The sequence below is a fragment of the Schistocerca gregaria genome, chromosome 4 (assembly GCF_023897955.1).
Source record: "Schistocerca gregaria isolate iqSchGreg1 chromosome 4, iqSchGreg1.2, whole genome shotgun sequence".
Lineage (NCBI taxonomy): Eukaryota > Metazoa > Arthropoda > Insecta > Orthoptera > Acrididae > Schistocerca > Schistocerca gregaria.
In genome coordinates, this window is record NC_064923.1 from 324,798,596 (window position 1) to 324,816,616 (window position 18,021).

General features: G+C 35.9%; 1 protein-coding gene across 5 annotated transcripts in view; it reads right to left on the reverse strand.

Moving 5' to 3' along the window:
• Positions 1-5,862: 5,862 nt before the first annotated feature.
• Positions 5,863-18,021, reverse strand: part of LOC126365733 (multiple PDZ domain protein) — a 2,074,088-nt gene continuing 2,061,929 nt past the window's right edge. For 4 of the 5 annotated variants that reach the window (XM_050008182.1, XM_050008180.1, XM_050008184.1 and 1 more), the window contains one exon: positions 5,863-10,155. In XM_050008182.1, the coding sequence (XP_049864139.1) occupies positions 9,867-10,155 (289 nt within the window). In that variant the 3' untranslated portion in view covers positions 5,863-9,866. The remainder of the gene's footprint in view (positions 10,156-18,021) is intronic. The other variant, XM_050008185.1, reaches the window with a different exon arrangement.

An 18,021-nucleotide genomic window follows, 5' to 3' on the forward strand; every position in this document is an offset into this window, starting at 1 on the left:
AAGTTTACACCCAATGTCCTGAATTTTTTGCTGGATATATTCTCTCTCTGTCTTCCCCTATAGTTTCTACCCTCTGCAGCTCCCTCTAGTATCATGGAAGTAATTTTTTGTTGTCTTAATACAGGGTGTTTCAAAAATAATATTCATATTGCGAAGCATTATTTTGTCCAACCTATCGAGTGCTGCGCCTTGGCTCGGCTATTGGAGAAACAAATACATAGTCTAGGTTATATTAATAGCTGCTAGATGTCAGTTGTTTTCTGTTTTGCTTGGTAACTGTCATATGTTTAAAATGCCTACTCTGCAGCAGAAATCATTTAGTGTTCTCGAGTTTGCGAAGTGCAATTCCATGATTACAGTGCAAAGACGTTTCAGATTGAGGTACCAAATTGATTCTCAAAATGGTTGGAACATTCACAGGTGGTATAGACAGTTTCTAGATGCAGGATGTGTGTGTAAAGGAAAGAGTCCTGGCTGCCTTCATGTTCCTCAAGAAAATGTTGCATGCTGCTTTCCAATGTAGTCCTTCAAAATCAATTTGTCATGCCAGTTGGGAGTTACAACTGCCTACAGTAAAAATTTGGTGTGTTTTGAGATTGTTTGGTTATGAACCCATACAAGTTACAGCTGTTACAAGCTCTGTGTCCTGATGACAAATGCAAACGTGTGGAAATTTATATTGAGATTCTCCTTCTACTCATTGGCTGAATTTTTAGATATAAAGTAAGTAAAAAAAAAAAAAAAATAAAAAAAAATAACTTAATCATTAGTGTCATGCAATATTTTGTGTAATGTAATTTCTTGTACAGACATCTTTTATTAACCTGACACGTTCCACATCATTACGAAGTGTCGTATTCATGATCTATGGAACAAGTATTAATCTAATCTAATCTAATCTAATCTAATCTGATGCTCTTGACAATGATAACACTTTCGCACAATACATGATGTTCAGTGATGAAGTGACTTTCATGTTAGTGGTCAAGTAAACAAACACAGTGTTCAAATAGGGCCTACAGAACCCACATGCAGCCATTGAACATGTACGAGATTCGCCCAAAGTCAATGTGTCTGGTGCGATGTCCCGATCATCTGTTTATGGCCCATTCTTCTTTGATGGAAACATGGTTAACAGTCACCAGTATCTTGCTATGTTACAAAATTGGTTGTTTCTGAGGCTGCACAAAGATAACTTCATTTTCAACAAGACAGGGCACCCTCTTACTGGAGTCACTAAGTGTGTGAATATCTGAATGAAACTCTACCAAACCGGTGGATTGGTCGTCGAGGAGCTGGCGACTTAGCATGTCTCAGCGGACTTCGTGGTCACTGGATTAGACATCCTCTGACTTCTTCCTCTGCGGTTTTGTTAAAGACAATGTTTATGTACCACCATTCCCACAGAAAATGGAAGAGTTGAGGAACAGGATCTGTACTGCCATAACATCAGTGGCAAAGGACATGCTTGCCCAAGAATGGGAGGAATTTGAATATCGATGTGATATTGTTAGTGTCACTGATGGAGGACATATTAAACATCTGTAATCTGAATTTGAGAGGTTCATAAGTATGTGTATAAAGCTTCATGTTCATATGTCTTAAAGTTTAATAAATACATGCATCCAAAATATGTATATTCTTTTTGAAACACCCTGCACTTGACCTATCATTCCCTTCTACTTCTTGTCAATATTTTCTACATGTTCCTCTCCTCACCATTTCTGTGGTGATCTCCCTCTTTTCTTATCAGTCTATCTAATTTTCAACATCCTTCTATAGAACCACATCAAAAATATTTTGATTCTTTTCTTTTCCTGTCTTCCCACACTTCACAATTCGCTTCCACGCAATGCTGTACTCCTAACGAACATTCTCAGAAATTTCTTCCTCAAATTAAGACCAATGTTTGACACTAGTTTAGTTCTTATTTTTTCCCTCTTCATTCTTGTACATATTATACTATATTTCCTATCTTTCACTACTGCTTACACTTATTTTCCTGATAATTTTCGGCATCTTGCACAGTTTTACTTTGTTAACCACTTTTACAGGACTGACAAATCCTATGAATATGTCTTGTTTTTCTTAAGTCTTGGTGTCATTATGAAGTGCAACATCAGTATAGCCTCTTTGGGGCCTATACGTTTCTCAAGGTCAAACAGATCCTTTACATTCTTCTGTATATAATTCCTGTCAGCTGTTGGAATCATGAACTCTTAATCTGATTGTGCAACAGTTCTTGCACTTATCTGCCCTTGGTCTCTTCAGTATTGAGTGGATGACATTTTTCTGAAAGTCTGAGGGTATATCACCAGACTCTTAGATTCTACAAACCAGCTATGATAGTCAATTGGTTGCCACTTCTGCCAATGATTCTGAAGGAATGTTATCTATGCCACCCACCTTATTTGATCACAAGTCTCTCAAAGCTCTTTTAAACTATAATTCTAATAGTCGATCCCCCATGCCTACCACACAAACTCTCACTTCCTCTCCTAACGTGCCATTGGAAAGTTCCTCCCCCTTGTAGGGACTTATATTGTACTACTTCCTCTGCATGTAACAGTGGAATCTCTCTTGCACTTTTAATGTGGATGCCTTTGCTTATAATGTTACTGAAGGTTATTTTGACTTTTCTATGTGATGAATCAGTCCTTTCAATAACCATTTCTTTTTTCGATTTCTTCACATTTTTTGTGCAGACATTTACCCTTGGCTTCCCTAAACTTCCTATTTATTTAATTTCTAAGTGACATATTGCTGTATTCCTGTCCTCCTGAACTTTTGTGTAATTCCTTCTTTTGTCATCAGTTAAGGCAATTTTTCTGTTATGGTACCGAAGATTTTGTCACAATAACCTTCCTTGTACCTATTTTTGTCTGTCCAACATCTGTGATTGCCCTTTATAGAGACGTCCATTCTTCTTCAACTGAATTGCCTGTTGTGGAATTCATTATTGCTGTATCAACAGCATGAAAGAACTTAATCTGCACCCCATCATTCCTCAGTACAGTATCCCACTTCTTCCCATGTTGGTTCTCTTAAACTCCAGTCCACTCTTTATCATTAAAGAAGTGACATCTGAGTCTATATCTGCTCCTGGGTAGGCCTTACACTGCAGTATCTGATTTTGGATTCTCTGTCTGACTGTGTGTACCTCTCCCTCATGGTTCTTTTGAACACTCTGCATTTGATTACTAGTTCCAATTTGATAAAAACTCAATTAGTCTTTCTCCTCACTCATTCCTGCTACCGTGTCCATGCTCTTCCTTAACTCTATCTCTATTCCTTCCACTACCATAATATTCATATCACCTATTTTCATTTCCCTTTACCTACTGTATTACATGTGCAATACCCTCTCTGTCTCTTCATCTCCTGCTTGTGAAGTCAGCATACATACATAAACTATTATTGTCAGTATTGGTTTGTTGTCAATTTTGATGAGAATAAAACTGTCACTTCCTCTTTATGAAAAAAATCCCACTCTCATTGTGTATTATCCTACATTCATCTGAAAAGACATCTTTATCATCTTTCCATTTCACTTCTGTGACTCTTGCTATGACTAGAATAAATGTTTGCATTTCCCTCTTCATATTTTTTAGTTTTCATACCCTGTTCATATTTCTGACATTCCACACTCCACTTTGAAAGATAAAGTGAATGCAAATGGATTAGATTACTGAAACTCAGCAATCAGGGTATTTAATTTTTTCATTATGTTAACAGAGGAGGAAAACAAGGAATTTTTGGCTAGCCACATAACAGAACCATCCTCAAAAGAAAAGAAAAATGCTGCTGCACGAAGTGTCTCAACAATTTTCTTGTACAAGTTTACTACATATTGCAAATGTTTTCAAGTACTCTAGTAAAGGCAAATCTGCATTGTTGTCAGTGTAAATATCACAGAGTGTGGCTACAAAAAAGTATCTATGGGCAACAAACACTATTTTGTAGTTCAGTGATCCTGTGGCAACAAATAAACATAGTTACAGCTTGTCTTGTTGGATCTTAAAAAGGGTTTTAACCCTGTGGTACATGGTTCAATTAGTGAGCCCTGTGAAAACAGAAGCTGACAGAATACCACAATCTCAGATTCTGTAAGTGATCAAAAGGGATCTGTGCTGTTGCTGTGTGTTCCATCTTCATTATGGATAATGTCAAGAAAAATCTGAAGAGGCTATAACCTTAAGCACTCCTCAGGACTGCTGCTGTCACATGGTGACGTAACTCACATTAGCTGCAAATTCAGATTCGGAATAGTCAACAACATACCAAACAATCTCAGTGTCATTCATATAAATGGCATGTGTGTAAAAAAACAGCAGTATTTCATTGCTTCTATTTAACAATGACTTCTTTCAGATGCCTCAAACCCGATATAACAAACCATGTATTCTGTAAGGAATAAATGCAAGACTAACTCAGATTCCACATATAACTCACAGTACGGTGCAGAATGCTGACTGGAGACAAAGAAGTACTTACAAAGATACTTCAATGGACGCTGGCAGTTCATAATCGCATTACTAGTAAAGTTTTCAGGCAATATTATAACATAACTAGAATAACAATATTCACAAAAAATATGACTGACAGTCATCTGCTCTGTTATAGGTATGCAAAAAACTTAGTATGGCTTGTGATAAAGGGAAGAAAGGAAGTAAAGAAGACTGGGTTTTAACATCTCATTAATGTCAAGGTCATTAGCTCACGATCAGAATGTTTCATGGATGGGGAAGGAATTTGGCCGTGCTCCTTCACATGAACCATCCCAGTATTTGTATAAAGTGATTTACAGAAATCAAAGAAAACCTATTTCTGGCTGGCCAAACATGAATTTGAACTATCAAACTCTCAAATGCAAGTTGTTTGCAGCTTGTGGTCTAGTGGCTAGCATTGCTGCCTCTGGATCATGGGGTCCGGGTTCGATTGTGGGCTGGGTTGGAGATTTTCTCTGCCCGGGGGCGGGGTGTTTGTGTTGTCCTCATCACTTCATCATCATCATCATCATCATCATCATCATCATCACCATCATCATCCATGACAGTGGCCAGATTGGATTGCGTAAAAATTGGATTATGTAAAAACTGGGACTTTGTACGTGTGCTGATAATCATGCAGTTTAGGGCCCCAAAATCCAGACATCATCATCATCATCTTCATCACCACCACCACATCAAATGTGAATCTAGCATGCTCCAACTCACTTCGTGGTAAAAGGAAGACTGACAAGAGAATAACAGCAAAATGCCATGAATACTGCTGGACATAAACTACCTCGACCAAATCCTTGACCAGATGAAAGAGGGATCAGAGTGAGGATAACAGACATAGCCTCATCATGGAGCAACTGAAAATAAAAAACGAAGACAAAGAAGGGAAGTAGAATAGAAAGCATATTTACTTGAACTACCATCAGAAACATATTTTCAAGAGACAATGTGAAACAATCAATTGGATTTGCTATAAGAAGAAATAGAATTGTAATGAGTAACTGACTAACATTAACCAAAATTTTCCTCCACTTTGCTACTACCTAAATCCTCACTTCTTCATGAATGCAGCCAAAGGTCTATTTCATGTAATAAGCCACTCACATGAGATGTTAATCATGATGTGAAATCAGATCTAGTTCCAGATCCCTTCACATTGGAAGACTTCAGCAAAGAATCACACACATAACTGTGCTGTGCCCCAAATATTATTGGCAATTGCTGTGACTAGAACACAACAGTTTATTTATATCTTTTCATGTTTGTGAAAAAAAAAAAAATGTAGCACTGATACAAATACAAAAAAAGGTTAGACCAACAGGATCTTTGAAGGATAGGATGAAAAATAAACAACTTCTTTTAAATAAAATTCATATTATTTCTATAGAACTCTAAAATACTTCACATTCTGGAAAATATTTCTAGTTCTGAAGTGATGACAACAGTATTCTTGACACTTGTTTATACTGACATGTCTTTTATATGGTTTCTCTTTCTTCTTATTAACATAGTTAATATGAATGAAGTCCTTATGCTAGAGAGATACAGTTCATCGTATATCGACAACATTCAATTCCTGAACAATATATTTTCACCTACATCTAACAGCATATTTAACACTATTAAAATTTCATTTTTCTGGAAAAAAATGACTGTCTAGTGGCTTCACTTCCAATAAAGAACAAACTAATGCAGTGGCCTTAGCATTCTTCCACCAAATAATTTTAAACAATAGCATTTATTCAGTAATCTGTCACATTCTATCAGTGAATTGTATCTCTTTTCTTTTATAAATGAAGGTGATATTTTTGGTTACCATCATTATTATAAAACTGACACAATATATATAACACATACATGTAATATGAATACTGACTCCTGCATAAAAGTTAAAAAAAGCAAAATGCAGGATACATCACAATTTTCTAATGCAATATATGACCCAAAGCCCTGAAAACTAATTTGTATTATAATATTGTCTTTTGAAATTAGTCGATACTTATCAGTAAGAGGAAATGGAATATGTTGATCTGGTAAAACAAAAATGTCTGTTCTTATGTCTGAACACGTGACTGAGCAAGCGCAAAATTTTTCAAGAATTTTGGTTATTTGCCTTTTAACCAAACACTCTGATACAATATTTAATCATGTCATTGGTTTCTATATTTAAGATAGTTAAACAACATCATAAGTTTCATACATTTCATGATAAAACATTATTCTTGACAAATATACTACTGATGATTTTAAGCTTTAATATCACAAAAGATTTGTTCACCTTCAACCAACCTATTTTTTTCTTAAAAAAACAATACATACAACATTTTGGCATTGAACATACTATGCACAGAAACTGTAACCCGATTCTGAAAACCAAACCACTGCACAATGTCCCAATTGTTTAGGGCATGGCAAGAATGACAGCTTCTGAAAGTAGTTCAGACAAGAGTGATGTAGTTTTGTAGATAGTATTCTCCATGAGCAACATTAGTGAAATTGTTTTGCAGCATCATTACACCACATTTTACTGTCTTCACACATTTCTGCCCTCATTGCCCCTTTGCAACTAAACCAATATACCTGTCATATTTAAGGGTTTCTAGTGAAGTTCGCATTTTAGTACTTGTTGTGGTACTCTGTATGTATGTTTGCCAAAAATGTTAATATAAATTAAAATTCAAAACAGTTTTAAAGCCAAAACAGATAATACATGTCACTCACTCACTCACTTTGACATGATAAAGCTTTCTGTGCTCATAATTTTATAGAAGGAAGAATGCTATTCCTTTGATCTTACAAACATAATAATACCTACAACATATCCATATGTTTCTCATTTGTGTAATAAAATCAGTTATGATTTTCTCCACAGCACCTTTCCTATATTTATAGCAGAATTCTGCAATATATTTCTGTAAGCAGCAGCAGGCAGATAAGTTATTATTTTTTTCAAGACACTGAAATGATGATCTTCATAGAGCTTTTTGCAGAAGTTTATATGAATACTTAATTTAGTATGCAAAATCAGTTTATTATCCACAGATAGTGCTTGCATCAGATGACAGTTAAAAAGTAAGCTCATTTTGTTCTTAGTATAATATTAACTATAAGACACCTGTGCAAGTCATCTCATCTCTGTACATTTCAATATTTTATTGCATTATACTTTTATACTGCTAGCCATCAGCATAAATTAGGTATATCTTGAAGCAAAGTACACTATTTTAATACCTTTATCAGATACATGAGAGGCAAAAAATTATATTTCTTAAATATACCAATCTTAAACATGAGATAATTACAATGAAACAAACTAAAAATAAATTGCTATATTTTTATTACAATATTTACTGCCAAATATTCCAAAAATTCTGTTTATTCATTGTTAAAATCTTGCTGTAAAGTAAAAGATCCAAGAGTAACTGAAATTTCAAGTTAAGAAGTATTGTTAGTGACTTTTAACAGCTATCATCATAACTGATTCTAGAAAGTGTCTTCCTTACTTCATTTCAGTAACATTTATCATATATGTAAAAACTATATATTATATGCAAAAGCTAAGGATGCGCAGAACTATACATTATATCTAGAAAAATAAGCACTGATTAAGGCCATACACATGAAATTACTGAAACATTCTGAAGTCACAATACGAATGTTCACATGCAATCATGACATAAATTTTTGATCAAGCCAATATCTCCAATACGATAAAACACGATCATCAAATATAACAGATTCCGTCAACAGCACACAAAACCAATTTATATATTTACAACAATAGACTTAACATTCAGCACAACATTCCACAGATTAACAAAACTGCCAAAAACATGAATCATGAGCATCATTTTTAACTCACATAGCTCTATTTTTGTTTTATCATAATTAATGTGATTTAATAAAATTACTGAAAACAATCCAATCCTTCATAAACATGTATCAAATATACATATTTCAAAAGGTACAACAGTTTTGAAATATTAAAATAACATATCCATTTGTGTATACTGAAATACTTCAGAAACATTTAAGATCATTTCTTCGAACGCCATGACACTTTGTGTGGTGGGGGAGGCCATGTTATCAACACAACTTCTGCAGCTTTCCAGACAAATCAATTAATTGCACTATGTTACCAACATCAATTGTTGCAGATCCTGAATCTAAAATATTTTACTGTGATCTTTTGTCACATTTATAAAGTAATACTGCCCCAAAATGGATTGCATGCTATCAGTAAGTATCAATTTGAAGATTCTAGCTAACAAGTCAGTTTTTCCATTATGCTGCACATTGTTTAGTATCCAGAAGCTACACTCACTCAGGACACAAAAATAGTTTTCGGTGTTTTAAATGACCAACATAGACAACTATTGAAAATCACACAGTAAAACAGTGGTCCCAATCAAACCCTGCCAAGGACCAGCAACAACAACCAAAATATCTCACTTCCAGTTTCCACTGCATTATCTCATTAGTTTGAGTTTACGATGGAAGCCAGCTGCAGTTTATAAACTTCACTGTGTACAAACTAGCTGCAGATTTAACACATGTTTGTGCTTTAGGATACTATAATATATTAAGTTCCAGTTATATTTCACAGTTTTTGTATTTACACTAGTGCTGCTGAACACAATGACCACTATTTATAAAGGTGCATAGCTGAAAAAAATAAAATTATAGAATTCACTTTGCCACAGTACAAAAATATCTTTTACACTTACCTTCAGTGATTCACATATTCCTACAGCCAGCCACTTTAAAACAGTTGCATCAAAGCAATGGACAATGTAACTCATGTACATAAAACTGTAGAGAGATTTGATACATGCTGTATGGTAGAAAGTTGCATCCAGTCTCTTTTCTACTCAATCTAAAGATGTCCACATTAATCAGAGGGTCACTATGTTCTGTACACAAAAGCATCATACCTCACACAGCTTCAGAAACATGAGAGAAAAAGGATTGGATTGAGTACAGATCACAGACTTACCTCCCTTCTCAAGAAGCACAAAAAGTCTGTTGGACCTACAAGCTAAGTTCAGCGTAGGTTATTCAGTTTTCGTAGAAACACTATACACTTTTCTCACACTCACTTTTCAAATCTAATAGTGATCAGTTCCCTACGAAATGTCTCTCACTAGCAAAAATCATAATATACTAATCTTCAAGCCAAAGGCATCACAATAAAGTTTTTGAGGTAAAAAAGGTATGAGATATTTAAGAATTTAACAGTAAAATAACACAGCCAGAAGAATTTATTTATGTGAAATAAGGCTCAGATATGATGATATTTGATGTTCAAATGTTCTATTACTAATAGAGCACTGAAAAGTCACCAACTGCACTCGAAATTACACATCATGACTGTATTGTAAGAGTGACATTCCCATGGGCCTGTTTAAGCACGGCAACAGCTTGCTGATGTGTCAGCCCCTCTAGGCTCAGTCCATCCACAGCCAGGATCTGGTCTCCACGCCGCAGCTGTCCTCCTCGGGCTGCCGCACCCTTTTCAAACACTGTCTTCACATAAATTGGTAAGTTTCCATGTGGGCTGCAGTGTCCTCCAACTATGCTGAATCCCAAACCATCTGGACCTCTTTCCAAAATGACTGTTCTGGGCTGCAGATGAGTGCACTCTTCAATACTCCTGAAAATAAAAGATATTTCCCAATAAAAGTTTAATAACTTCAATGAAATACACAACATGTAAAGCTATTTTAAGTAAACTTTATTAACCATGGAGAACAAGGCCCTTATCTTTAAGAAAAGACACACCAATAAATCAGAAATCATATTTTTTTGTAACCCGAATATTTGCTTTATGCAAAATTTTGTTAAAACTTGCGTGTCATGCCACCTTCATGTAAACAAAAAACACCAAAGACAAAATGAGATTACAGAGTACAAATACATTGAATATGAAGATTTAGATGCTGCTGTTATGGATGTTGAGCTGGTGCACCACATGCAATTTTAGCTTCTGTGGAGAGTAGTGTGGTGCTGGCAAGGTAAGTGATACATGATGTTTACATCACTTTTTATCTAGCAGCTTTAATGTTTAATGCAGAATGAGGTTTGAAGTCTATTTGTAAAACAAATTACAAGATCTTAATCAGGGGGTTAGAGTTCAATGCAACAATAGTGACAATGTAAACAAAAACCACTAACACAAACCACTAACTCTGTTACAGTAGAATCTGAGTAGGAATTACCCATAGCCTTTTCATAGCGATTCACTTGAACTTATTTAGGAGAATCACAGAAAATTTGAATAACAATCATCAAATGGAAATTTTAACTATGATTTTCCCAAAAGTAAGTCCAATCCTTAATGATTGTGTCACCTCACTGGAGCTAGTGTTTGTTTAGACATCAATTAATGGGAACGTGAAGACATGATTGGTGAACCATACCAACAAAAAAGAAAATGCCACTCTGTATAGCAGCTTGTGGAATATGTAGGTAGATATAGATACATCCTGGCTAAAAGCAAAGCCTTAGTGGTACTTCTAGGGTGACTGCAGCCCATGTTCCAGTTCTCTTACTCCCTAGAGCTATTTGATGACATGATTAAAAACTCATCAGAAATCCACTGTTAACTTGGACACAGACATTTTACAGTATCAGAAAGAGATTTCAGACATTTTTTATATGACTAAGCTCAAGACTATTGACTGTAATACACTTTTTTGCAGAATAGCATCACTAATCAAAGTATTGTAAAGAAATTGTCCAGCATGTAACAGCCGTAAACCATTATCAGATAGTGAATGATCAAAGACTGTGATATGAGACAAAACTAAAACAGACTTACAGCTAGAAAAAACAAATTTATTATGGAGGGAGTCATAAATGTACATCACTTGAGAAACAAGAAACTTATTGAATCTACGTTAGTAAAAAAATATAAATGCCAATACTAAAGTTTGGAAAACAGAACCACACAAGGAGTCAGACAAGAAAGTTACATATCACCAAAGCTGCCTCCTCCTCCAGAGTTTTCAAAGAGGTTTTCCGAAGCTCGGTTTTGGAAAAGGATGAATAAAATGTGTTACTCAAACATATCTGAACAAACTTTGTTTTGCTGATGATGTACTGTTTGTCTCTATTGCAGATTCACTTCTGTAACAAATGGAACAACTTAAAATGGAAGCCTTGAAAACCAGCTATAGAACAACTAAAATAATGTATAAATAAGGTGCACATATATATGTTAACAATGAAATCTTAGAACCAGTTAATGTTTTTTGCATTTAGAGCAGTTAAAGACAGCCCATGTCCATGACAAGAATGAAATGGAGTGAAAGGAAAATGGACAAAACACATAGTCAAGTGAATGTATCATAAGCAGACCAACAAAGTTCTATACTAGATTAAAAGCAATAAAAAAAGAGTGAGGTAACAACTCAATGGAAAGCTTGTGAATCACATCAAAAAAAATAGAATCAGCATGTTTGTGTATTGTTGGAGATTGTAATGCATGGAATGTCAAATTCAACAATGAATTTAAATTTGTGATGATGAAGATAATAGAAATACTGGCAATTTTGTAAAAATAGATTTATGACAAATATAAAATTACAAGTTTATTGTGTTTCTGGTTGCAGTTCTGGCTGGGTATCCTGGGTTGTGTAACCATGCCAAGAGCGTAAATTTTGGCTGGGTAACTGTACCATTGTGTTATAAATAAAACAGCTGTTCTCTAAAAGTCCCTCATTTTATTACAATGGAACCTACTTTAGTATCCACCAGTGGTTTGGATTCATTGCCCAGCCCGAAAATTGATATGGAGGAAAGGTCCGAGATACCCAGACTTCATGCCATGACTGCAGCTCATCCCATGGAGAGCACTGCCATAATAAAAGGCAAGTCATGTGGGTCTGTCCACTAATCAAAGAGTGTTAGTAAATATCACAGCCCCACACTTGTCTTTCAATCTCGCTATTTCATTTAAGCTTTTGATATGTGCCATTGATTAATAGAGTGATTGACCTTGCCTGTGTTCACTTTTTTTTATTCAGACTGCTCCCTGAACTGTTTGTAGAAGCTTAGGATGACTTTTGTTATGCTCTGCACTTTGCTTCTATCTAGCCATTCACTTCATGCATGCCATCATCATTGACCACAGGAAACACTTATTTGTTCCAGCAGTCACTGAATCACTGACAATTGAAGTGACCACAAACAGTGTTCTGTCAATGCAGACTAGGACAGAAAACACACAGCTTAATATTGAGACAGGGGCAGGTCATATAAGATCCTAAGAATGAGCCTAATGAGAACAAGGGATTGGGGCCCAAATCATTAAGTCATTAACCTCAAAATAAATTGCATTATTGAGCCAGAATAGTGTGTTATGGAAATCTAGATACAAGATGGTATGTGTGCAGGACGAAGAGGGAGATATATTCAATCTGCCGACTGCAATGGTAACTATATAAGAGCAGCATAAAGTGTAACAAACAATAGTAATGTTTAGACATATAGAGGTGTTATCAGACAAGATCCTTTAAGAAACACTATGTTGGATCATAGTAATCTTATTTCCACTAGTCGACGTGGTGCAAGTAAATAAAAAATCATTCTATAATTAACAAGCACATTGTTACTACCAAAGCAAACTGAAAATTATCTAAAGTTATTTCAACATCTGACAAGATATGTAGAAAAATGTGTTGTGGAGTATGGACCACACAGGTATTGTGCTAAGAAATAGTGCAAGTAATCTTTGGACGTACTTTGGAAGAACCAAGTAAATGACACACCCCACCTCTCCCCTCACAGGTGAGAGTACTAAAATTGTAGTTAACTGCCAAAGCATTCACAGCAAAGTGTAAAGCATTTGTAAAAATCACTGAAGCTCACATACCACTAGACACAGAAAGCTGGTTAAAACCCAAAGTTGACAGCAGTCATTTTTCTGGGCGAAATTTAAGTATATATTAAAAGGAGAGTATAATAAGAAATGGAGGTGGCATACTTGTTGCAGTAGATAAAAACTCAAATCTTCTGAAATACAGTTACATGTGAGATCAAAATTATTGTTAGATCCTTCCATTGACCACTAGATTCACCTGATGTAACTGAAAACTTTAGAGATACCTCAGATCAGTAGTTTGTAAGGCCCCCAATTATACAGGGTGTTACAAAAAGGTACGGCCAAACTTTCAGGAAACATTCCTCACACACAAATAAAGAAAAGATGTTATGTGGACATGTGTCCGGAAATGCTTAATTTCCATGTTAGAGCTCATTTTAGTTTCTTCCACCTACACTCAATGGAGCATGTTATCATGATTTCATACGGATACTCTATCTGTGCTGCTACAACATGTGCCTTTAAAAGTACAACACAACATGTGGTTCATGCACGATGGAGCTCCTGCAAATTTCAGTCAAAGTGTTCATACGCTTCTCAACAACAGATTCGGTGACCGATGGATTGGTAGAGGCGGACTAATTCCATGGCCTCCACGCTCTCCTGACCTCAACCCTCTTGACTTTCATTTATGGGGGCATTTGAAAGCTCTTGTCTACGCAAGCCTGGTATCAAATGTAGAGACTCTTTGTGCTCGTATTGTGGACGGCTGTGATACAATACACCATTCTCCAGGGCTGCATCAGCGCATCAGGGATTCCATGCGACAGAGGGTGGATGCACGTATCCTCGCTAACGGAGGACATTTTGAACATTTCCTGTAACAAAGTGTTTGAAGTCACACTGGTACATTCTGTTGCTGTGTGTTTCCATTCCTTGATTAATGTGATTTGAAGAGAAGTAATAAAATGAGCTCTAACATGGAAAGTAACCATTTCCAGACACATGTCCACATAACATATTTTCTTTCTTTGTGTGTGAGGAATGTTTCCTGAAAGTTTGGCAGTAGCTTTTTGTAACACCCTGTACAGTGATCACCAGAAGAGACTTAAATCACCCAACAATTAACGGGGATGATTACAGTTTTGTTAGTTATGCATACGACAAGACGTCCTATGCAACATTACTAAATGCCTTCTCTGAAAAATTTCCAGAAAGGTCTGGTAAACCATTCGCAATGGAAATATATTCGATCTAATGGCAATAAATAGACTTGACCTCTATGAGGATGTTCACATTGAAAGCAGGATCAGTCAGCGTGAGGGAGTTGTAGCAAACAATGACTAACAAACTGCAATGGGCAACTCAAACAAGCAGGAAGATTTATCTGTTCAGTAAACTAGGTAAAGAATCAGTAGTGTTATATCTCAATGAGGAGCTTGAAACTTGTAGCTCAGGCAGGAGCACGTACAGGAACTATGCCTTAAGTTTAAAAGCATAGCTGACCATGCATTGGATACATTTATATCCAGTAGAACAGTTCACATTGGGAGGAACCCTTCTGGGTATACAGTCACTGTAAGTAAACTTCTAAAGAAACAGAGACTACTTCATAATCAGCAATAAAACGATAGAGAGATGCTGAATAAAACATGTTAAGCTGTCAAGAAAGCATGGTATTAAGCCTCCAATGACTAATGTACAAAATATTGTTGAATATCTTTCACAAAATCCAAAGAAATTCTGTTCATACATAAAGGCTCTTAATTATGATATGCTGTAGGCTACTTGAACAAAAAACTGTGGTGCCCAATGATTGAACAAATCCCCTTCTACAGGAATGGTAGCAGAAGTGGTCTGCAAAACTACCCTCCACTACCCTTGACATCCATTTGATGCAGAATTTTATAACATATTCTGAGCTCAAAAGTAATGTGGTGTCTCTAACAGAATGACCTCCTCCATGTCAACCAGCATGGACATACTGAAAGCCATAGATGAAGGCAGTCAGGTAGACGCAGTACTCATCAATTTTTGAAAAGCATTTGACTCACTACAAAATCATTATCAAAGTATGATTGTCTCAGGTATCAAGTGAAATTTGTGACTGGACTGATGATTTTTTGGTAGGGAGGATGCAGCAAGTTCTCTTGGATGGAGAGTCATTGATAGATGTAGACGTAACTTCAGGTGTGTCCCAGGGAAGTGTATTGGTACCCTTACTGTTCATGTTGTACATTAATGACATTGCAGTCAATATTATTAGCAACTTCAGACTTTTTTGCAGATTATGCTATTATCCATAATGAAGTACAGTCTGAAAGAACCTCTATCAGAATTCAGTCAGATCTCCACAAGATATCAAAGTGGTGCAATGATTGGTAACTTGCTTTAAATGTCCAAAAATCTAAACTTGTGCACCCCACAAAAGGAAAAAAATCAGCATCCTATGATTACAATATTGATAGATCACAGCTAAAATCAGTCAAATCATCTAGGTACATGCTTGTAATAATTTATAGGGATATGAAATGGAATGATCGCAAAGTCTCAGTCATAGGGAAAGATGTGACAGACTCTGGTTCACTGGTAGAATATTCGGAAAATGCACACAAAATACTCATGTAACAGTGCTCAAGTGTGTGCAGGGGATACTGAAAGGACACCACAACGGGGAGCACATATGGCCACAGGATTGTTCAACCTGTGGGAGAGTGTAACAAAAATGTTGAAAGAAATGAATCAGCAGACACTTAAATTTCAATGCAAACTATCCATTTAAAACCTACTTAGAAAGTTTCTAGAACTAACTTCAAATGATGGAACTAGGCCTATGTTGCACTCCCCTACATATCATTCCCATAGGGATTATGATGACAAGATCAGATTATTACAGTCTGTATAAAGGCAATTAAGCTATTACTCTTCCCATGCTCCATTTGTGACTGGAATGGAAAAAATCCTAATAACTGGGACATACCCTCTGCCCTGAACTTCACAGTGGTTTGCATAGTATAGCTGTAGTCATGCTTGTAGAGCACTAACACATTCACTGACTTCAACAGAGGAACCAAGTTAACAGTGATCAAAACTGGAAACATCACTAGAAGGACACGTCCATGAAACCTGACTCACAGACAAGTGAAGCACAGGTTACTTTAGGGATATAAATAATATCAAATGCTGGAAGATCTGAAAACTATGGATGTGGAGTATCAACACATCAATACATAGTAAATTTCCGTGTGACCAGAAAAAGTGCAGGTCATTCCTGCATATAAAAGGACTGAGAACGTATTCTTAAGTCGAAAACTATGAAGGCAAATAAATTTCTCCAGAATAATCTCCATGGACTGAGAAAAAAAATGTTTGAAACCAAGTTTGCTGTATTAATACAAGACATCTTGCAGACAAGAAGTGAAAAGGTGGGCTCCATGTTCCTAGACTTCTTAAAGGTGTTCAACACTCTACCACAAAGACTATTGTTAACCAACATACATTCATGTGGAGTGGCTTTGTAAATATGTGAATGACATGGGGAACATTTGACAGGGGAAAAAAAAAAAAAAAAAAAATGTTACACTGGGTGGCAAATGTTCCACAGAAATGAAATTAACTTTGGATGGACCCTGAAGAAGTGTAACAGGACCACAAAGTTTTCAATATAAACGGACAATTTATCAGATACAAATTGACAATTTATCAGATACAAATTGACAGTTTCTCAGACAAAATCGATAGCACTGTAAGATTGCTGACAATGTTGTTCTGGACAGGGAAGTAGATTCATTGGACAATTTAGTGTTATGAATTACAGTATTTAAATGTGAATAAATGTACAACAATGCCTGTAACAGGGAGAAAGAACTCAATAGCACCTGATTACAAAATTAGTGGTCAACATCTTGAGCACATCACATCAAACAAGTATTTGGAGGCAATGCTAAAATACAACATGAAATGGGACAATCAAGTAAAATCAGTATTTGGAAAGACAAATGGAAGATTGGATTTGTTGGAAGGATTCTGGGAAAATGCAAATCGTTTGAAAAGGAAACTGCATACAAAACACTAGTGTGATCAGTTCTACAGTATTATTCCAGTGTTTGGAGACCTTATCAAGTAGGCAAAACAATAGAAGTTGCAAATTCAGGCACATTCTGCTCGAATCATAACAGGTCAAGACTGTGCAGAAATTGTGCTGCCACCAATATATATCTTGCACAGGGATTATGAAAACAAGATAAGAGGGATTAAGGTACATAGACAGTCATTTTTCCCTGTATCAATATCTGAAGAGAGCAGAAAGAAAATCAATAATAATGTTATGCTGCACCTTGTGCCATGCACTATGCAGTGTCTTTTAGAGCGTGTAAGTAGATCTAGAAATTAAATCATATGTAACATTATATGGTCTGCTGCAAACTATATAGAAAAGTGTGCAGAGTTAACTACAGTAAAAGTAAAATTTGGGAAAGGGGGATGGCTGTCTGGTACTAGAAGACAACCAGGTTCACACTCGAGCATATATTTTGTGAAAACCAGCTATGTCCAGTATTACCACATTTCAAGGACAAGCAATGTTTTTCACTGCAGCATTGGAAAATATGATGCAGATTGTCTTGTATAAGAAAAAAGAATTTTAGATATGACTACAGGCACTACAAGAGCTCTTTTTTAAACTGAAGAAGTGCG